At 37.8% G+C, this 22972-nt stretch overlaps 1 protein-coding gene across 4 annotated transcripts in view; it reads left to right on the plus strand.

The window, feature by feature from the left end:
• The window catches only part of ralgapa2 (Ral GTPase activating protein catalytic subunit alpha 2), a 164716-nt gene that overhangs the window by 88942 nt on the left and 52802 nt on the right, over positions 1-22972 (plus strand). For all 4 annotated transcript variants that reach the window (XM_059520864.1, XM_059520865.1, XM_059520866.1 and 1 more), the window contains 11 exons: positions 826-1019; positions 1103-1201; positions 1573-1728; positions 12890-13018; positions 13108-13236; positions 14250-14308; positions 14530-14638; positions 18367-18477; positions 18564-18632; positions 18826-18963; positions 20732-20915. In XM_059520864.1, coding sequence (XP_059376847.1) covers positions 826-1019; positions 1103-1201; positions 1573-1728; positions 12890-13018; positions 13108-13236; positions 14250-14308; positions 14530-14638; positions 18367-18477; positions 18564-18632; positions 18826-18963; positions 20732-20915 — 1377 coding nt within the window. The remainder of the gene's footprint in view (positions 1-825; positions 1020-1102; positions 1202-1572; positions 1729-12889; positions 13019-13107; positions 13237-14249; positions 14309-14529; positions 14639-18366; positions 18478-18563; positions 18633-18825; positions 18964-20731; positions 20916-22972) is intronic.

Here is a 22972-nt window from a genome sequence, read left to right on the forward strand (position 1 = left end):
TCTAGGACAGCGTCTTGACCAAAATGAAATCAAAATGAAAACCACGGGAACATGGCATTTTTTAATTCTTGGCATCGGATAATGAGTTAGGCTGATGTGTCAGAAGTGGGACTTTTATCTTGACTGTCCACTTCATTAGTTAGCTGTCTCAGTTTAACAGTCCTGTCTTATTAATTATTAGACACCGCTTTTAAACGAATAAAGTAAACCGTATATGAAAACATACTCTATAGTGCTCTCCCAAATTAGTTTTTAAGGCTCATATAGTATGATTGATAGAGTGAGAATGAGGAGCTCAGCAGGAAAAAAACACCTCAGTTTTATTCAGAGACACAAACTGAGCGAAAATAAGCAATTTGGTGCAGATGCTAATATTCATGTGATCAAAAAGTAAGATGAAATTCTGATCGCTTGTGATGTTAATCAATGAGATCTTTATAACTGTATCACAGATACTAACATAAAATGTTATAAATATCCATCATCATCACTCTATATCTCCCAATACTGTCTCAGTAACATGATATTTAAATGAGACACATGTAAGAGGTAGATGAAGGGAGAAAATATTATACTTAAAGGCATCAATCAAACTCTGGAAGGAATGTTAGGTTAGGGTTAGGTTTTTCAGCTAAATTTTGATCATGCTGATCATTTAGGGACCTTAGAGATGAGTGTAATCAAATATGATAGATAGAGAGATAGTAGACTTTATAGAGCTAAACGCCATTTATTTCTTACCCAAGCCAACATCCACCAGAAGATCCTTCAAGGCTTTTTAAAAGTTGAGTTAGTTGCTCACTCTGTGTCTGCTCTTCCTTGCAGACAGCAGTGAGTTTCTGGCCGATGACGTCAGCATCATCGCCGGCGGCAGCTTGACCGGTTGGCACGCTGACTCTGCCTTCGTCCTCTGGAGGAGGATCTTGGGGATTCTGGGAGATGTGAACAGCATCCGCTGTGCCCGCATCCACGCCAAGGTCTTCAGTTACCTCTACGAGCTCTGGCACAAGCTGGCCAAGGTAGGTTCCCTTCGTTCCCCACAAAGCCTGGTTTACAGTTAACTCAGAAATGAAATGCGAAAGATCCTGAACCGGTGTTTCAGATCAGAGATAATCTTGGGATCAGAGTGGATGCAGACACAGCCGTGGCCGGACCCCTGTTCATCCCTCCTCTGCGCATGCTGGCCTCCTGGCTCTTCAAGGTAATGCACAAACATTTCTCTGCAGTTAGACTACAAGAGCTTCAGCCACCAAACATTCCTGTCTAAGCCTGGTGATAATCTGCCTCAGATCGGGATTGTAATTGGGGTTCTTTTCTTGGGTTTCTGCATTAGGCTGCTAATGTAGTTATTGTTATAGTTATCTTTATGAGTATCATTCTTGGTGTGAATTTTATTGGGAATTCATCTCTATGAAAATAAAGGAGAGAAGCAATCAGATGTAAAGTACTGGGTGGAATGCAAATAGAGAACAGTGATGTCATGATTATGCTTTGCTGTATTTACTCTGGACTTCTTGTGTTGAATAAGAGTAGGCACACTGATAACTGAATGACTTGTGATGTATGGTTCAGGCTACCATGCTGCCGTCAGAGTTCAAGGCTGGGAAGCTCCAGGCGTATAAGCTGATCTGTGAGATGATGACCAAACATCAGGACGTGCTGCCCAACAGTGACTTCCTGGTGCACCTCTACCACGTCATGCACAAAGGCTTCACCAGCGACGATCAGGTACAGCTGATTCTGCATGTGTTTTATTAAACCTGCTTGTGCTCTGTTTTTGGTTTTACACTTCTGTTTGGCACATTATTGATTATAAATATACACTTACCTAAAGGATTATTAGGAACACCATGCTAATACTGTGTTTGACCCCATTTCACCTTCAGAACTGCCCTAATTCTACGTGGCATTGATTCAACAAGGTGCTGAAAGCATTCTTTAGAAATGTTGGCCCATATTGATAGGAGAGCATCTTGCAGTTGATGGAGATTTGTGGGATGCACATCCAGGGCACGAAGCTCCCGTTCCACCACATCCCAAAGATGCTCTATTGGGTTGAGATCTGGTGACTGTGGGGGCCATTTTAGTACAGTGAACTCATTGTCATGTTCAAGAAACCAATTTGAAATGATTCGAGCTTTGTGACATGGTGCATTATCCTGCTGGAAGTAGCCATCAGAGGATGGGTACATGGTGGTCATAAAGGGATGGACATGGTCAGAAACAATGCTCAGGTAGGCCGTGGCCAATTGGCACTAAGGGGCCTAAAGTGTGCCAAGAAAACATCCACCACACCATTACACCACCACCAGCAGCCTGCACAGTGGTAACAAGGCATGATGGATCCATGTTCTCATTCTGTTTACGCCAAATTCTGGCTCTATCATCTGAATGTCTCAACAGAAATCGAGACTCAACATTTTTCCAGTCTTCAACTGTCCAATTTTGATGAGCTCGTGCAAATTGTAGCCTCTTTTTCCTATTTGTAGTGGAGCTGAGTGGTACCCTGTGGGGTCTTCTGTGGTTGTAGTCCATCCGCCTCAAGGTTGTGCGTGTTGTGGCTTCACAAATGCTTTGCTGCATACCTCGGTTGTAACGAGTGGTTATTTAATATTACTTTCACTTTAAAAAAAAAAAAATAAAAAAAAAAAAAATAAATAAAAAATGGGTAAGTCGTGGTCCAATCGAAAGGTTGTGAGTTCGAGCCTCTGGCCGGCAGGAATTGTGGGTGGGGGGAGTGCATGTACAGTTCTCTCTCCACCTGCAATACCACGACTTAGGAGCCCTTGAACAAGGTACTGAACCCCCAACTGCTCCCCGGGTGCCGCAGCATAAATGGCTGCCCACTGCTCCGGGTGTGTGCTCACAGTGTGTGTGTGTTATCACTGCTCTGTGTGTGCACTTTGGATGGGTTAAAAGCAGAGCACGAATTCTGAGTATGGGTCACCATACTTGGCCGAATGTCACTTCACTTTCACTTTTTTCACTTTTCAGTCAAAGTTGCTCTTCTATCAGCTTGAATCAGTCGGCCCATTCTCCTCTGACCTCTAGCATCAACAAGGCATTTTCTCCCACAGGACTGCCGCATACTGGATGTTTTTCCCTTTTCACACCATTCTTTGTAAACCCTAGAAATGGTTGTGCGTGAAAATCCCAGTAACTGAGCAGATTGTGAAATACTCAGACCAGCCCGTCTGGCAACAAACAACCATGCCACGCTCAAAATTGCTTAAATCACCTTTCTTTCCCATTCTGACTTTCAGTTTGGAGTTCAGGAGATGTTCTTGACCAGGACCACACCCCTAAATGCACTGAAGCAACTGCCATGTGATTAGATAATTGCATCAATGAGAAATTGAACAGGTGTTCCTAATAATCCTTTAGGTGAGGGTATATGCATTTACACCAGGAAGGGAAATGACATGAGAGTTGTGGAAGCTCCAGAGAAATTAAAGAAATCCTACTAGTCAAGAAAAAGTACTTTCACTAGGGGTGTAACGATTCACTCGTTTTCTCGATGCATCGATTACAAACCCTGACGATTCATATGCATCGATCTTGAAACATGATTTTTGAATCGTGAATCACCGATCTTGGACAGTAATCGATTCAAAATGCTAAGAATCGAATGAATCTCGATTTCTATAGCGATTCAATGCTTTCAAAATGTATACACATTAAATTACTACACGGACAGATTAATGGAGACCTTGAAGAGTGTTCGTGAATCGTGCCTCTTATCTGTCCTTCACGCGCTCCACTGTTTACCGACTGAGACTGTCACAGGATTGCGCTCGCGCTCTGTTCGTCTCTGAGGCAGCTGACGTGTGATCTATAGGACTCGTGGCCAGTAGCTAATGCTAACGTGAAGTAGTTTTACTTTTCTGTAGTTTGTCAATGGCTCTCTGCATCTTACTGACGGAGTTACCGGAGCCGTCGAAAGCTGTATTTATTGCATGGACGGAGCAGAAATGTAAGTGTCTAAATCATACGCACAGTTCCACTGAATGATAAGTGTGTTTAAACAATGCAGATGAACCGAATATACGAAGAAAACTTTTAAAATTAACCACAGCATTAACAACGACCTTGAAATAAGAGCGCGAGATTTATCTGATAATCAGATGCATGAAAGTAGCCTAGCGTTTGTTTCATTAGCAAACAGACATCTGGCGCGTTTTCTCTCAGAATCATTCGCTGATGGAGAGGAAAAGTTAAATAGAGATGAAGACGTTTTCACACTGAAAGAGAAGCGATCTCGCTCTCATTAGCGTGCCAGGCTATATCTGCAGCTAAACTGAATAAAAGCAGAATGAACTGATGAAACTAAAAAAAAAACACAAACAGTTTATGAATGATGCAGTGCTAATTGACATTTATTACAGTACAGAAACTATAAAGTATATTTTCTACCTTATTCTGTGCAGAAAATTTAAATAATTGCTAATTAAATGTAGCCTAGTATATAAAACAATCATAAAATTGCCATTAGGAAAAAAATATATATTACAAATGATTGATTATTGTCCAGCAGTGTATTTGATTTATTACAGCTAATTAGAAGTAATTAAAAAAGAAGATAATTCCTTGTAAAAAAATAAAATAAAATAATAATAATTATTATTATTATTATTATTATTATTATTATTATATAGGCTACATACATAAAATGATTGTATTTGACATTTCTGTCACTTCTGAAATTATGGCTATGCCCCTGGTGTGACAAAATGTTAGCTTAAACATAATACTCTTTAAGCTCTTTTTTAAAAACTTGGCTTACATACATTTTTACGTATGCCATGTCGCATCATTAAACTAGCATTTAACAATGGACAAAAGTTTTTTTTTTTTTTTTTTTATAACCTATGGTTCTCTAACCATAAATGCTACTGTAATTTGCCCCCTGACTAAGCATTTAAATAATTTAGTAGAAGCATTTAAATAATCCCGTGAATGCACTTAAAGAATGCAGAATCGAATCGTTATAATCGAATCGAATTGATTTTAATTGTGAATCGAATTGAATTGAATCGTTCTAAATTTGCAAAAATCGTTCTTGAATTGAATCGAAAACCTATGAATCGTAATCGAATCGAATCGCTGCCTTGCCAAAGATTCACAGCCCTAACTTCCACCAATAAAAAGAGGGTTTTAGACTGCTGTACATCTCAATAACAAAGACTGTTCTTAGTCTTAAATTGAAAATCCATTGCTTTATTGTTTTTCATTCTATTCTCTCTCTTTTTAGAGACACATCTTTTTTGATTGGTTGATGATATGCCATACATTCTGTTTGTAGAGCTTAAGTATTTAATCTAAAATATTCCATTAAAAAAAACTTCATGCAGTCGACCACTAGATGGTGCAACACTCCTGCGTTTTTTGATTGCAGTAAAGACTCTCTAAAGCTGTCTGATTCTGTACTTGATCAAATGCCTCTGTCCTAAACGTTCACAAAGAATCATTATTGAATAATCATAAGAGAGTTAGTCTGATCTGATCTTGCGTACGCATTCATTTTTTTTTCTTTAGGTTTTATCCCTGAATAGGTTTTGTGTTTTTGTGGTTTTGATGATAATGCACTGTGATGAAACATGTTCAGATCTCGTGTGTGTGTGTGTGTGTGTGTGTGTGTGTGTGTGTGCTGGCACTGCACTGCGGCCGATGGAGTGCCTTACTCTTTATTTCTGTTTCTTGTCATTTGGTCAGAAAATAAGAGCTCCCCAAATTACCAAATTACAAATTACTCCCCAAGTACACATCTTACACACTTCTGAAAGAACACGACAGTACAGTTTAACAGCCAGCTGCAAAAACTGCATGGATTGGGCTGGACATGAGCTGTAATTCAAAAACTTTTTGTTCCTTTCTGGTGCATTGAAAATTGAACAACTGTTAAAATTTTATGTACAACTATAAAGTTCTGTACCATTAAAGAACTTAAGCATCTAAACCAAGTTTTGTGCATCTACACCATCAGCCACACCTTCTGAGGCTAAAATAGTCATAAATTCAACTTGGGGAAAAAAGTTGTTATATATAGATCAAGATTCTGTCATTTTGCAATGTCAGTCTTAAAAACATGCAGGTGTTGGTTTTTTCTATATCTATTTGTTTGTTTGTATTTTTAATTAGCATTTTAGTTTATTGGTAATTAATAAAAAGGCAAATAGTTTTCTTGTTGTTGTTGTTTTTAGGGTTTAGTATGTTTTTGGTGTTACGTGGCAGATAATAATAATTCCAATAATTTTTACTTAACTTAAACTTAAAAGTTGCTATGTATGTGGTGAGTTTATTGATAGGCAAATTTGATCATACTTTTTTTTTTATTAAACAGTAATCACATGGTCAAATTTTCACATTGTGAATCCCTGAGGGTGGGACCTGTTTTTGATCACTGGGCTTGTAGAAAGTGCAAGCTAAATGGATGACTAGCAGATTAATGGAAGGAAAGAACTGAAGTTATTGCTCTGCCTTCATCAGAGAAGACCTTCTGTTGTGAGGAAGATGGGACATTAATGTTCTTCACTGAAGATTAAGGGGCACATGTTTACTGTAAATTAATAATGATGTGGGTGTAATTAACATTGCATCATAAAATAAATAAATACATATGCATTGTCAATTTATGGTGATTTTATATCAGTTGAAAATCGTTGTTACACAATTAGAATTACCAGCACAACATAACCCTTTGAGTGATTCATACATCAATATTTATTGATGTATAATAAATTGTATCGTTTAAAATAAATGATTAGTACAAGCATTTATTTTACTGCAGTAAAAGGTGCATGAAACAGTGTGCTGTGAAATGTATCCGTGCATGAACCCTGATCAAACCGAAGCTGTAGTTAATGATCAAACCTTTCTTTGTGCACCACTATAGGAACAGAACAGTCAACAGAATAACAGGTGTTGTACTGCTGGCAGGATTTAGTAAATACACACTGGCCATCAGCACATTGCTTTTTACCTCCATCGTTTGGAGTCATATAAAGGTCACAAACTGAGGTATTTGTCTAAGAGCTGCAGAACATCTAGTGTCTTCAGATGGAAAGGACCAATCGTGGCACGTTCACCCATGTGTCTGTACATGTAAATGTCTTTCCACTGCTCTGACAATGGCTACATTTACTTGCAACCAAATAATCTGTTTGTAATTGGATTGACGGCTCAATCGGACTAAAAAACCTTCATGTAAACACCTTAATCGATCCGATTGAGTATCGATCAGAATGAAATTTCGATCTGATTGAAGGGGGTGGTTTATTCCTTTTGTAATATGATTGAGAGTAGGGCTGTGTTGAAAAACTCGATTCACCAATTCTGAATCTATTTTCATATTAATTTCTAAAGATCGATCCGTAACTCAGAGGATCGATTTAATAATAGGCCTACATTTTCCCCGTGAATTTTAATTTGCCACGTCATTGAATTCACGCATGCGCGCGAGGTGGAAGGACATTAAAACAACGAACATGGCAGCTTTGAAAACTCCAGAAACGCTAAAAGCTGCGATCTGGCACCATTTCGGGTTCAGAAGCAATAAAGAGAACAAGCTTGACAAAAGCAAAGCAATTTGCAAAGCCTGCCAAATGGAGGTGAAGTATTGTAGAAATACTACTAATCTCAGGAACCACATGATGCGACATCATCAAAACATCATATCCAAGCCCGCCACCGAACCATACGGCACTCCAGCCAGTATAGTAAGCAGCGGCAATAGTGTTTTAAAATTGACTCTGCGGATGGAAAGAAGCGACCAGCCTCCAGCACAATTCAGACACCCACGGACACTCCTCGTAAGTAAAAAAAAAAAAAAAAAAAAAAGAGCGTGCGCACTGAGAACGACCATGAGACTGGCTGCAGTTCCTCTAACGGCCACTGGTGTCAGTAACGGTTAGAAATTTCAGAACCTACGCAATGCTCCTTTAAGACCGCAGAGAGGGTGGGCATTACGAGTGACACCTGAACATCCGTAGCTACTGAATCTTACATGAGTGTGACAGCACACTACATAGATGAGCTCTGGAACCTTGTGTCTTATGTGCTTCAGACAATCGAAGTTCAAACGGACCATCGCTCTGTCAGTCTAGCTGAAATGTTAACCAAAGCTATGGAGGAGTGGGGGCTGCTGAGTAAAGACCCAGCCATAGTCACTGACAACGCGGTGATCGGATCAGATCGGATCGAATCGAATAATGATAATCGATTCAATATCTTGAGATTCGGAAACAAATCGATTCTTGAAATTTGAATCGAAACCCAGCCCTAATTGAGAGTGCATGTTACCCCGATTGAACCCCGAAACTGAAAGGACTGCGCATGTGCAATGACACAAAAATAGCATAATGGCGTATGACTCGCAGATAGAGCGGTTCTTCCTTTTGAATAAAGTGTTGTATAAATGCATGTACGTACAGCACAGCAGTTTTTATGTATGTTTATCCATAAATGGATACATATTAATTCTGCTGTTAAAAACAAATAAAGAAACCAAGTAGGAGAGTGGTTATTATGTGCTAACAGTGAGAAACTCTATATTTGTGCAGTGTGCGAATGTAAAAAAAAAACATCTATTCTGATTTGAAGCTTGTGACATATAAAAGCGCACATCAGCCCGATATTTATTTTTTTGTGTTCATGTAAACACTACATTCAGATTCATCAATTGGAATGAATTCAGTCTGATTAAACCCTAAATTGTGCATGTAAACGTAGCCAATTTAAACTGTTTGGCCATGTCAAATTGTCACAGACACACATGCTGCAGTTTCAGATTGTGCTTGTCGTATTTACCGCTGCATAATAGTCCCGCTTTGCAGAATTGCCGCTTCCTCCAAAATGCTTATTTTGTGTAATCACGCAGCAGTTTGGTGGCGCTTAATTACTACTGGTTGCTAAGCATTTTAAAGGTCAGTTATTGCAGAATGAGGGTAAAATGTCCCTGCAGATGCACCGCTTCCACCAATTTCACATCTCCCTCTCAGCAGGACTCTTTTTATGCTGTTAGGTTGCCTATATTGTTGTTTTTTTTCTTCCTCTGACAGTGTTTACAAAGGATTCAATTAAGGAAGATGACTGTGGCAGTTACGGAGCAGCCGTGTTTGTTTATGCATTTGTTTGTTGGTGGTTTATGAAGTGGTTAAAACATACACTGAGTTATGTAATGTAACAGGGATGGAAATTAGCACCTGCCACCAGCTAAATGCGGGTAATTTTGTGTTGTGGCGGGTAAACTCGCTTCACCTACCGGCCACCGTGGCGGGTAAATAAAAATAGCATACTGTTTCACCCAGCCGGTGGACAAAAAAAAAGTTAATTTCCATCCCTGGTATGTAAAACACGCAATATCATCTGTGTAATATCATCTGAAGCAGCTCCGTGGAGATAGGCGGTGTAAACCGAGCTCGAAACTGTGGCGCTGTTCCCAGTACAGTGTTTTCAACTGAGGTTAGTGCCGCTGGCGGAGTGATATATTTGTTGGTTATTTACAGTACGTTTTATAGCATGCGCTCATGATATACAAGATCGCGTGAAGAGTTGAATTTATCGCGCACAAGTTTCCGCATACTGTCACGTCTCTGTCAAACCCCGGTAAGTTCATTTTGCTCCAGCATTCTGCAACATTTTAGATTCTTCAAGTACTTTTTCAGAAGTTAGCTCTGTGGCTAGAAGGCTAAGTCAACCCTCTATATTGCGAGTAAATCACTCGCATATGCGACTCTCCTTCTGGCTACTAAATGATGTCTAATATTAGCCAATGGCTAATAAATTCTCAGATTTTACTCGCCAGTGTGTTAGTTGGAGGCTAAGTTTAGCACAGATATTTTCACTCGCGAACACTCTCTGACTCTCCGTCAGACGATCTTGTGCTTTTTTTTTTCCTCAATGACTCCCAACAACGCACCTGTATAATGTACCATGAACTCTAGTGTTACGGCGCACAAATCGCCGTCGCTTTCTCTCACACTCACATAGAGAGAGAGAGGGGATTGACGTGCTACATTTAAACAATATTATTTGTTTTATTTTCCTGTCAAAATAACGGCGTGCCTATGGAAGACTTCAGCTTTTAAGAACAGCTGGGTTTTCCGTTAGTGGGTGCTGAATGCTGAAAAGGCAATCTCATTGGCTGGCGCTCACCTATTATCGTCCCTGTTTTGATTTCAGCAAATCAGTTCGAGCAAACACACAAAACCTGATTAATATTCATAAATCCAGCAGCTCATTAATCCTTAGTAATCCATAGTGTGTTTTATAGTTTTTATTAGTAGGAATCGAATTATTATTATTATCTCATCAGGAGTTTTGCAAGTTTTTTTTTTCCAAAATTATTATTATTATTTTTTTTTACAGAAACATTGAATGACCAAAAAAGCACCACCACCAGTCCAATTAAAATGTTCAGTTAAAAGGACTAATAATCATTTAAACATGGTTATAAAGTTTACTTCTAATTACTAAAGTTCTATTCTTAAATAATACTTGATTATTATAAAGCTTGACTGACTGGCGAGTAAACTAAAATAATTACTAGCCAATGGTGATTCAATTGCCAAAGTGTCCGTAGGCGTAGAGGGTTGTAAGTTGTTATGTAGAAACAACATTGTATCACTACATGTTTGACAGCTCTGGCGTGACGAGACACATAAAAAAAACAATGTATTAAAAATGCTCTGCGTTCGTTTGTCGATGGTGTAAAAGTTTTCCAGCCGAGATTTATTTCAGTGATACAGTGTTGAACAGGGGACTTTTCCCCACATGTTCCCTCTACCACAAAAAACAAAACAAAAACAAATACACTTACACAGACAGATACTGGTGAATCCTTTCCTTTAGAATTAAATAAAACATTATTAATGAATACGAAAACAGTGTATCATCCGGTTGGGCTACCGAGTTGAGAGAATGAGCTACTTCAGCAAGATTCGGCTGTTTCAAAACCTAGTTGCCTTGATAGGCAGCATGTTTGAGCATCACATGCAGTTACACATTGTCGGTTAAAAACAAGAAAGTGGCTGGTAAAAACATTGAGTGGCTGGTAGATTTTGAAATCCACCAGCCACAGTGGCCGGTGGACAAAAAAGTTAATTTCCATCCCTGTAATGTAACCTTCAGAGTCCTCCTTGTTGGCCAGCCCAAAGCTTTTTATCTGCCAAACCGAGAGGACCCAGACGTCCGTCATCCTGAGTCTCAAATCTCCAGTTGGAGGCCCTCTCGGTCAGCCTTAGGCCCTTCGCCCACTGAATAGCAGGGGCTATCAGCCAGTAGGGCCCGTACGCCGACACCGTGACCTATTCCGGTCGAGGCAACTCGGGTCCTCCTGGTGGGGCACCACAACCACCCTGCTGCTCCTCATCGGCCGGTGATACCGACCGGGCGCCCACAACCACGTAGTTCACTACCTGCAGCCGGTAGGACCTACTCTTCCAACGCCTAAGTCGCTCCCACCGGAGTACGTAGGCCCTTCCGGCCCGCCATCGAGACGACTTCTCAGAAAATCAAAATCAGCCCCCGCCAGTACTCGATGCTATTTTTGGGGGGGCGTTCTTTAAACTGGCGGCTGTCCTCTTGTACATTTGCTTTTTGGGGGGTACTCTAGGTTCGGGCCATTCCCGAGCTCGGAGCCCTTCCCCGGACGGCACGCCAAATATGCATACCATACCTCAGCTAATTACAGTACAGACCAAAAGTTTGGACACACCTTCTCATTCAAAGAGTTTTCTTTATGTTCATGACTATGACAATTGTAGATTCACACCGAAGGCATCAAAACTATGAATTAACACATGTGGAATTATATATGGAATTATATACATAACAAAAAAGTGTGAAACAACTGAAAATATGTCATATTCTAGGTTCTTCAAAGTAGCCACCTTTTGCTTTGATTACTGCTTTGCACACTCTTGGCATTCTCTTGATGAGCTTCAAGAGGTAGACACCTGAAATGGTCTAACAGTCTTGAAGGAGTTCCCCGAGAGATGCTTAGCACTTGTTGGCCCTTTTGCCTTCTGTCTGCGGTCCTGCTCACCCCTAAACCATCTCGATTGGGTTCAGGTCCGGTGACTGTGGAGGCCAGGTCATCTGGCGCAGCACCCCATCACTCTCCTTCGTGGTCAAATAGCCCTTGATGCCTTCAGTGTGACTCTACAATTTTCATAGTCATGAAAATAAAGAAAACTCTTTGAATGAGAAGGTGTGTCCAGACTTTTGGTCTGTACTGTATATGTAAGCGTGAACTAGTGAAATTATGTTTTTATTAACAAGATTCGGGAGGAGCGCGTCAGATACTTAGCCTAATCGACACAGGTGGACCATAATCAAGTAATCAATTCCATAGTATAAATATTGCTGACTTACCTCTATCCCGAAGGGCCTAAGGCTGACCGAGAGGGCCTCCGACTGGAGATTTGAGACTCAGGATGACGGACGTCTGGGTCCTCTCGGTTTGGCAGATAAAAAGCTTTGGGCTGGCCAACAAGGAGGACTCTGAAGGTTACATTACAGGGATGGAAATTTTTGAAGCAATTTTTATCGGGGAACCTCCTGGAAGCGCGATTGGACTAGTTTTGGACTAGTTTTAAGAAGCAACTGGGCAGGATTTGTTGTGAAAACCTGGCAACCCTGATCTGAACGCACGTGCTGGAGATATACTACTAATTACAGGAGCATCTTTACTGATGAGATGCGCATGAAAATCACATTCGATTTTTTGCACAGCCCTAATATATATATATTTATTTATTTATTTATTTTTTTTTTTTTTTTTTATGTATATCCTTACCTTTTCAAGGACTTGATTTGTGTACTTCATCCAAAAAACATGATTTAGTTTTTTGATTATTGTTCCTCCTCTCTCATGTTCTGATGTGCTCAGGATGTGTTGAACACGATGATTAGGTGGTGCTCACCACGCTTCTTCTTCCTGGGCCTGCCGGGCTTCACCATGCTGGTGGGAGACTTCATCACCGCAGCTGCTCGTGTCCTCAACACTGACTCCTTTGAGGTACCACTGGTCCTGTCAGTCTGCATCTACACTACATACAGAAGAGCACAGCTTCATGTTGGTGTTTTCTCCTTTCATGCTCATGTCAGGCTCCACGGGTCGAGGCTCAGACAGTTCTTGGTTCGCTGGTGTGCTTCCCTAACCTGTATCAACAGATCCCCTCTTTGCAGTCTGTTCCTGGATCTGAGGATATTGTAGTTGGCAAAGAGGATATGAAGGTATGCGGTAACAAAATCTCACTTTTATACCACATATCTAATCATGGTTTTATAGTGGAGATTATCTCTCCATTCAGCGGTTAGAGTTACTGTAGTTCGTTCATTTCCTAAAGCACGTTCTGCATTCACAAACTGTCAGAAATGGCAAATGCTTAAGATAATCCACAGATAGAGAAGGCTTGGTGTTATTTAACAGATTTAATTAATTCTGTCATTGCAAACCCTTATGACTTTCTTCATGTCAAGATGATTAGTTAACAATGGCTGTCCTCAAACAAGGGTGTGGAGTGGCTTCAGAAGATAAGTCACATGGACTGCTTTACTGTCCCTGTCACTGTTGTTTTTGGATTGCACACTGGTAGACTAGTGTTAGTTGACAGTGTTATGGCTCGACTTTCATTTGACTTTTGGATTTTAATAACAGCAAGGATACACAGCACCTAATGGTAATTCTTGCTGAATTAGGATCGTTACTGCAACATATTTAATAATTCTCACTCTCACTGCAACAAACATATTATGAACTGTTAAGGTGGCTTTAAAATTTTTCAATTTTCATATAATATTGAAACCAACAATATTCATGTACCAAATCAATAGATAAATAAAAGTACATGGTGGGACACACTTTTTTAAAATAATCTTTTATCTTTTTGAAATCAACCAAGTATATTCAAACATAAACCTAACATTAATTATAACCCTTCAGTCATCATTTAAGTATCTCTAGCATCTTTATAGTCGCATTGCTCAACCGGATTTATATTGTTGCCAAAATCAGTATGAGTTTCCTTATGCCTGCTTTGAAATGGTGTGTGAAAGTGCTTTACACATTTATTTTACTCAGAGTTTTCATTTTTGGGTGAACTACTGTATATCTCAAAAAATATGGTGTACAAATATGTAAACCTTGCTCACATGACAACAAAACTGAACCTTGAATCATCTGTAAGCCTTAATATGTTACCAAATGTATTAGCATTAATTGTCTTTGTCATGCCTTCTATCTGTAGGACTACCTTGTGAACATTCTTTTGAAGACAGCACGCAATGAGACATGTGAAGGAGCCAGGTATTGCACAACCAGATCATTCCTTACCCACTGTTCTCCGACACTGGGCACTGAGCCTTATTGTGCACAGTAATCTTGCATTCATTTTTGATATTTTATTTTGTTCCTATTCAAATGTCATGCATGTGAACAACAACACTGATGTGTTTTACATTGTTGATGATATGAATGGCTGCTCCGTTGGGCCGCTGATGATCTGGCGTCGTTTTACCATGTTTTAGGTGTGTAGCGATCTGCAGTCTGGGGTTGTGGGTGTGTGAGGAGCTGAGACAGACCGAAACTCACCATCAGGTCAAAGATGCCATTAACGTCCTGGGTGTCACGCTGAAGGTGATTATATTTGATCTGTTCTTCACTTTGAAGTCATATAAGTCTGTTTTAATGGTCTGTATTAAAACCTTTTTTTCCTCACCCTGCCAAATGGACTTTTATTTTATTACTTTTTTCTGATCGGTGCGACAAAAAATTTTGAGCAGTCACACTGTCGCAACCTCTGCGTTGCCCAACTTATAAATTTTGACGTTTCTGTTGCATGTGAGAAATTTCAAATGGCAAACAAAACAAAAGCCTAAGGAAAATCGCACTACTCGTTTGAGCAAAGCATCGTGACCGTTGATCATTTGAGTCTGAAATTTTCAGATTCGTCATCCTTTCCTTTCAAAATGCATCCTCTGAAACATTTTTCCATAATAAAAAAAATTCTGATTGGGTTTAGTGGGTTTAGTTTTCTGCGTTTTTTCGCATCCATAGCATGCATTTTGAGAGAAAAAGGATGACAAATACAAAAAAAAAAAACAATGCAAAAATTTCATGCAAAATTTCAGACTGAATGCACATTAAAAATAAATACAACCTCACGTTTTGTCAATCACATTTACACACTGCCTCCAAAACATTCATCCATCATTAAAAAAAAAATAAAAAAAATAAATAAATAAATATATATATATATATATATATATATATATATATATATATATATATATATACAGTACAGGCCAAAAGTTTGGAAACATTACTATTTTTAATGTTTTTGAAAGAAGTTTCTTCTGCTCATCAAGCCTGCATTTATTTGAAAAATACAGAAAAAACAATAATATTGTGAAATATTATTACAACTTAAAATAATAGTTTTCTATTTGAATATACTTATATATAAAAATATAAAAATAATTTATTCCTGTGATGCAAAGCTGAATTTTCAGCATCATTACTCCAGCCTTCAGTGTCACATGTAACATCAGTCTATCACATGATCCTTTAGAAATCATTCTAATATTCTGATTTATTATGAGTGTTAGAAACAGTTCTGCTGTCTAATATATTTGATCAATAAAAGGTTAAAAAGAACTGCAATTATTCAAAATAAAAAATAAAAAATTATAATAATATATATTCTAATGATATATTTTCTTTACTATCACTTTTTATCAATTTAACATCCTTGCTGAATAAAAGTATTGATTTTATTTTAAAAAAAAAAGAAAGAAAGAAAAAATTACTGACCCCAAATTACTGACCAGTAGTGTATATTGTTATTACAAAATATTTATATTTTAAAAACATAGCTTCTTCTTTTTTTTTTTTTTTTTACTTTTTATTCATCAAAGTATCCTAAAAAAGTATCACATATTCTGAAAAAATATTAAGCAGCAGGACTGTTTCCAACTTTGATAATGAATCATCATATTAGAATAATTTCTAAAGGATTGTGTGATAATGATCCTAAAAAATTAGCTTTGCATCACAGAAATAAATGATCATTTAAAGTATAATAAATTTAAAAACAATTATTTTAAATTGTAATAATATATCACAATATTACATTTTTTTTCTGTATTTTTGATCAAATAAATGCAGGCTTGATGAGCAGAAGAAACTTCTTTCAAAAACATTAAAAATAGTAATGTTTTCAAACTTTTGGTCTGTACTGTGTATATATATGTATATCAGGTTTAGTGAGAAGCATTCAATTTCTGCACAGAATCCTTTTATGAATAGATCAAACAACACTGACGTAGAAAACCAGAAGCAGTAATGCTAACTAGCCTATACCATGGTGTTGTGGTAAAAATAGTCTAATATTATTGCATCAAACCCCTGAAATTAATGTACAACCTTCTGAGAGAGAAATTCAAGCGCTTTTCAATGACATTCAAGTATTCCACACAACTATTTCCAGCAATTTAAAGCTCTAAAAGTGATCCAATTTAAATGTTATTTTTAATGGGACGAAACAAAATATAGTTTTGTGTTAGACTCTAATGTAAAATTAAAAAAGTCAATTTAACCAGTAGATGGCAGCAGAGGAGCATTAGTCATTCATTTCTGCTTTTTGCTTTGTATTCTGAAATTATAAAATTATTATAATAAAATATCAAATCACCAAGAAGTACAATTTTGTCAAAGTTTTGCACTTTTTTGTGTATTTAGTAAGAAAAGTCATAAAACACCAAACACACACCAGCCCCCAGCGCTAGCACATCTGTTTATACATGTGTGTGTGTGTGTGTGTGTGTGTGTACATATATACATGCATACATACATGCTCATACACACATAATTTTGTTTCACTGTAAGTGCAGTGATTAATGTTCTATTGTGGACAATTGCTTCAGTAAATCATAACAGTTATCAAAAATCAATTTATTAAATAAAAATTATAAATTTTTAGTAAATACTATATTGTTTTTAAATTGCAGTATTGTTGGAAAGATTATCTGGAATGCAGTTGAGTCATTTGAAACAACTCATTTTCAAAATGACAACTTCCACCTTGAGTGTCCCGTTCCCTTTCTTATGCAGCAATAATCACATCCTGTTCATGCTGACTCAAAGCAGGCCTGGCCAAAATAAAGCTTCAGGAGAGGAGCAGGGTTTCCATCTCTAAAAGCATGTGCTGAACTGTTTGGAGTTTATGTCTGGCTGCCTCTCTTCTGTTATTCTGAGAAAACTCTCTCCATCACTTTAGATTGTGGGTAGAGCAGTAGACAAAATCCATTAACCTGGAATTTACCCAGCAATGAGTTTCTCTAAATAAGTTAATAATAACAAACATAGAAATAGAAATGACAAAAATGCTATGTGTTTTAATTAATGATGTGAATATACTATTTTTCAGTTTCATTTTTACAACATCATGCCAAAAATACCTGCTGATTTATTACTTTTATACTATTACTTATACCAAATGATATTAACAAAAATTGGGGACACAGCCTTAAAACCGTTTAAAAGATGTTTATTATTATGTTTTATATAAACTTTAATAAAAAAAAAAACTATAACTATAATCTATATGAACATTGAGTTATGATCTGATGACAAGTGGTTTTAAGGAAAGCGATAGTTTTAATAAAATAAAATGCTAAAGTCAATCAAATTAAATCATACATTTGAGTTAAGAACTTTCTAGTTTTATTCTCTGATCATTTTCAAAGTGGTATTTATTTATTTATTTATTTTAAATAAGTCCCTTAATGCTTAAGAAAGCTTTGTTCATTTGATTAAAAATACAGTAAAATTGTGAAATATTATATTATTTGACTTTACTATTGTATTATATTTTTAAATGGAATTTATTTCCTGTGATGGTGAAGCTAAATTATGAGCAGCATCACTTGATTCTTCATTGTCACGTGATCCTTCAGAAAGCTTTCTAAAATGCCGATTAGCAGCTCAAGAAACGTTTATTATTACTATCAATGTTAAAAACACTTTTAATAGTTTTGGGTTCTTTAATAAATAGAAAGTGAGAACAGCATTTATTTGAAATGGAAAGCTTCTGTTACATTATAAATGTCTTGACATGACAATTGACATTTTTGTTCAAATAAAGCTTTTCAAAAAAGAAACAAAATGTGAACAGTAGTGTATATTATAATATTATATTATACAATAACCTTACCTATTTAGCATTATAGTAAATTCTGCAGATAAATAAGAAATGTCTTTTCTTCATGATCATGTTCATATAGTGAAAAAAGTAATAAAAGCATGCCTTTTTTTATGTTAATCTTTTTCACTAACGTGAGAGTGAATGTAATTTTGTCTTTTAGTTTGGAAATAAAGTGGTGGCCAAAGTGGCCTGTGACATCTTTCAGCTACTGATTTCTCACTGGCAGCACTTACAGAGACTGGATCCGTCCTTTCCCCAAAGAATTATAGAGGTACAAACCATCTCCCTCAGCATGATGCATCTGTTGCAGTATTGTGTGTGGGCGCCTGCCTAATCTCCACTTTTCGTCTGTTGTAGATATTTGTAGCGACCATAGCGTTTCTTCTGCCCAGTGCTGAACACTCAACAGTTGAGGCAGATAAAAAGGTGAGCAAGCAAAACATCTCTGTTTGTGTAAGAAGTGCTGGACATGGGAATTCAGAATGAGCAGCACTCCACACTTTCTCTGTCTCTACTCGTTGTTCCATTCTTCCTAACAGCTTGTCTTTGGCAGGTTTATTGATTGTTTTGTGGTCGTGTCAAGACTGTGCTGAACGAATGCTTTCTCCGTGTGCTCTAGTTAATGGTGTCTCTACTGCTGTGCCTGCTGGACTGGTGCATGGCCGTACCCCTCTCCATCCTGCTGGAGCCCATCACTATGCCAGTGCTGGACGACCCCGCCTCGCAGAAAGCCCCTCTACTCGACTACATTTATAGGGTGGGTACAGGCATACTCTAGTTTGTTACTTCAAATTAAAGCCGAAATATTCCAATGCATGTGTGTGCGTTCTAATATAAATGCACTCGCCCCCTCAGAGCTCATATTTAGTCATCAGACACTAATGAGAGGGCATTGAGGGGCACAGAATAAATGAGATATTAGTCCCGGCCTGTTGTGCAGATGCAGACAGACACAGACCTTTGTGCAGATGTCATGCTCCCAGAAAAAAAAATGGCCAAATTATTTAAATGTTCCATTGTTGGATTGATAAGCTTACCAATGAATGCTGAACTCAAGAATTCAGTTCATCATCATATGAGAGAAAATGCACCTGCTGCAAAGGGGGAAAGGGAAGAATAAATGTCCTTTGTTTTCCTCTGCACTCGTTAGACTGTTAATCATTTTCCACTAGTTATTATATGCTCATTGGGATTACTTTAATCTCTCATTTGTCAGAGCTGAATAGCGTCTAACACGAGCACATGTACATAACCCTTACCAGGACAGCACACCAGTACGCACACATTCGAGTGTCGTGTCTCAGTTAAGTGTAAGAAATAATGATTAGCATCTCAAGCCTATAGTACTACTCAAATAATAATTGGTAATGACTGTCCTTTAATGTTATGGAGTCTTGGTTCATTTATGCAGCACAGTTTGAGAAGTGCCACTTGCTACATTTATAGACTAATGAAGATTGCTCTGAATCTTTAGAACCGGCAAAAGTGGTTTTAACGCTTAAGTAATGACTTTTCCTGAATTTGTTTTGTTTTTACCTCTTCTTGTCACAATATGACTGCTTTATTCAGTTTGTTTCCTAATAGGAAAAACAGTTTATGACTCAAGAAATTTCTGCCCTTACAAGTTAATATGGCCTGACTGAAGTCCATTGTAAGATGGTCTGTTACTGATTTACATTGAGAGATGATCCATGACACCTCTGAATGACCTGTACATTTGATTTATCAGCAGTTTCCATTCAAGCCAGATGGCACTAAAGGCACTAACTGGCAAAATTAAAGTTATGTGGTTTTATTTTTAGGTATTTATACAACATGAATGTAGCTTACAGAGTGGTGGTTTGCTGCGTGAGTGTGCGGTCTTCGAGAATGAGCCAAGGGATAAAGCCTTAATTAAATCAAACAGAGCAAACCTGTTCAGGCACTATGATAAACTGTGCTGGACTGTGTCTTATCTTCTCCAGCCAATAGAGCCATGACCATCTGTTTTTGCACATCGATACACTCCCATATCACTGGAGAAATAGATTATTAGCCCATAAAGCCCCTCTCGGTGGGTTTACTGGCTTAGCATTGTAAATATCGTCCCATCTCCATATGGCGGCCCTGTAGGTCTCAACCACACCGTCTGGGTGTTACAACAATTTTACAATCTATTACAGATTTCTTTTGAATGCATCTCAGTGAAGTGCCAAGTAGAGCGCGTCTTCATGGCTGAAGTAATTAGTGAGTTGTTGATCCTAACAGAGCTCGCTATTTGACGAATTCTCATTAGGCTTTCAAAATGCATTAACATCTAAACAATGCCATTAGTTTTGTATGCATTACATTTTGTATTTGTAATTCAGTCTAGAACAACAAAGAATGCAGCTCATTATTAAATAAATAATCATCCTTTTTTTTACAAAGGTGTCCCCCAGGGTTCTGTATTAGGCCGACAAATCTTTTTTTCTTCTTTTTCTTCTTTAATCATTCTTTTTGTAGTGTATTACCGGTGTACTTAATTCACTGTTCTGCTGTCTTAGGTGCTGCACACTTGTGTATCAGGGTCTAACCTGCACACTCAACAGAGCCACTACCTCCTCAGCCTTGCTGATCTGTCGACAGACTATGAACCCTTCCTTACTTTAGGCAATGTCAAGAGCTTTGAGCCACCACCCGTCCACAATGTTATGGGAGACTTCGGAAATCTTCTCACTGTGGCAGAAGGTAAGGACTTGTTTTCTGATTTCAGGAGGAACATAAAGAATGTAATTGTGCTATCTTGTTGTTTACAGCATGTTGTCTACAGGGTGCCTAGGGAAATGACATGACTAATCTGTCATGAACTATCCCGGGATGTATTTCACCCCAAAATCAAAAGAAAAGTATTGCCTTTCTTTAAGACCATTAACAATGTTTTCATCATTTTGCAATTTCTTGCGTCTGGTTTGAAAAGAAAATAAATTAATTAAATGATATTATTTATTTATTATTTATTTTTTAAGTTGATTTGTAAAATACTAATACTAATGGTTCCACATATGTATTTCTGTATAGTAAGTTTATCTGTATTTCATGACCTTAAGTATTAATTTTTGTTAAATGTAAGAATTTTTGCTTCATGTTAACACAAATCATTCTTTAATGTCTATAATGTGATGTCTATAATACATTTTTCAGCATTAATTGTGAAACTGCTGCATCTCCCTTGAAAAGAAAAAAGAACATACAAAAAAGGAAAGAAAAAAGAACATACAAAAAAGGAACATTTTTTGTTTGTCCTGTGAGTTTATCCTGAGCTCTCGTGAATTATATTAGAGCAAATGTAGCACAATGTGAAATGAAATAGAATTTTAAAGAGGTGTGCATTAGTTCCCTCATCCACTCAAAGCAAGCCCATTTATGCCAATTATTAAAGAAATCATTTTTTCCTCCTCCGACCTTGCTTCATCCATTAGGCAATATTTCTTGTGTGTTTTCTACTTTGGCATGTCATCAGATGTTATCTGTTTTTGGTTGGGGTGGGGTTGGGCTGTGGGCTGTGGGGGGTTGTTCTTTCCTCTTTCAACAGGGATGCCTTTTATGACAGTACATTTATATCTGTGGAGTAGAGGAAGAAAAAGAATGCTGGCTTTTGCAGCGCAAACATCTCCATCCATTGACATGCCTTTTATATTTCTGTGTACGAAAAAAAAAAAAAACCTCAGCCAAAGAGCAACTCATAAGCAATATCCCACTACCTAGCTCATATTGATTAGTTCACTTCAAAGCTCTGTGCATCCCTAATGCAACTTGCTCATCTTTGCAAAGAGCTTTTTCCACTTTGATGGGGATGATGGTATTGATAGCACTGTCACAATGTGAGCACTTCGTTTTTTCCCTCCTTCTCTCTCTCTCTCATCTTAATCTTTATATCCACTAATGACAACGCTAGATTTCTCACTTTGAGAGGTGTTCAGCATTCAGAGGTCTTTAATTCATAGTGCTTGCAGAGCCCTATTCACTCATCACGAAAGGTGTGATGCACATTAGTGCAGCCCTTTGAGTCTGTTTAGTGAGAATGAATAGATATTTTAAAGGTGTCCGTGTAGACACCCGTGTACATGGTACAAACGTGGGAAAATGGCCTCCATTGGTCATGACAGCTAAAAGCCAGTATAGCGACCAGCTTTTGAGAACAAGTAAGGGAAAATACTGTACACAGTCAGCCGGCCGTGACTTGTATTACCCTAAAAAGTCAGTCATACATCCGTCATTATACAAAAAAGATGTACATGACTGTGTTTTCCAATCAGAATCAAGTATTCCAGAGAGATGTGTAATAATTTGTGATAATGGCCAGCTGACTGTAAATCATCCCACTTGCATGGCTACCTACCGAATAATAACTAAATGAATGAAAATTAAATATTGATTTAAATTTAAAAATTTTTATTTGTGAGAAGAGAGTTCAAAGTGATGTGAGAGAAATGAAACTAGCACAACTATAGCAGCGTTTCCACCGCTGGAATTTTTTACCAGGAACTAGGGACTTTGGCCTGGTACTCGGTGTGTTTACCACTGCAGGAACCAGGATCTAAATAAAGTTCCGGGTAAAAAATTGCCCCTCAGAAAGTCCCTGGTAGCGAGGTAGTACTTTTTCAAAGGTCCAGAACTTTTGGGGGCGTGACTTGGGCGCTAAACATGCTGATTGGTTGAGTTCACTCAGCATTGTGATTTCAACCATTTATTCAGATAATTTTCCAAATATTACTGTTATTGTGTCATGAAATGTAGTTTTAAAA

Source organism: Carassius carassius, chromosome 32 (assembly GCF_963082965.1).
Source record: "Carassius carassius chromosome 32, fCarCar2.1, whole genome shotgun sequence".
In the NCBI taxonomy this organism is placed as follows: domain Eukaryota; kingdom Metazoa; phylum Chordata; class Actinopteri; order Cypriniformes; family Cyprinidae; genus Carassius; species Carassius carassius.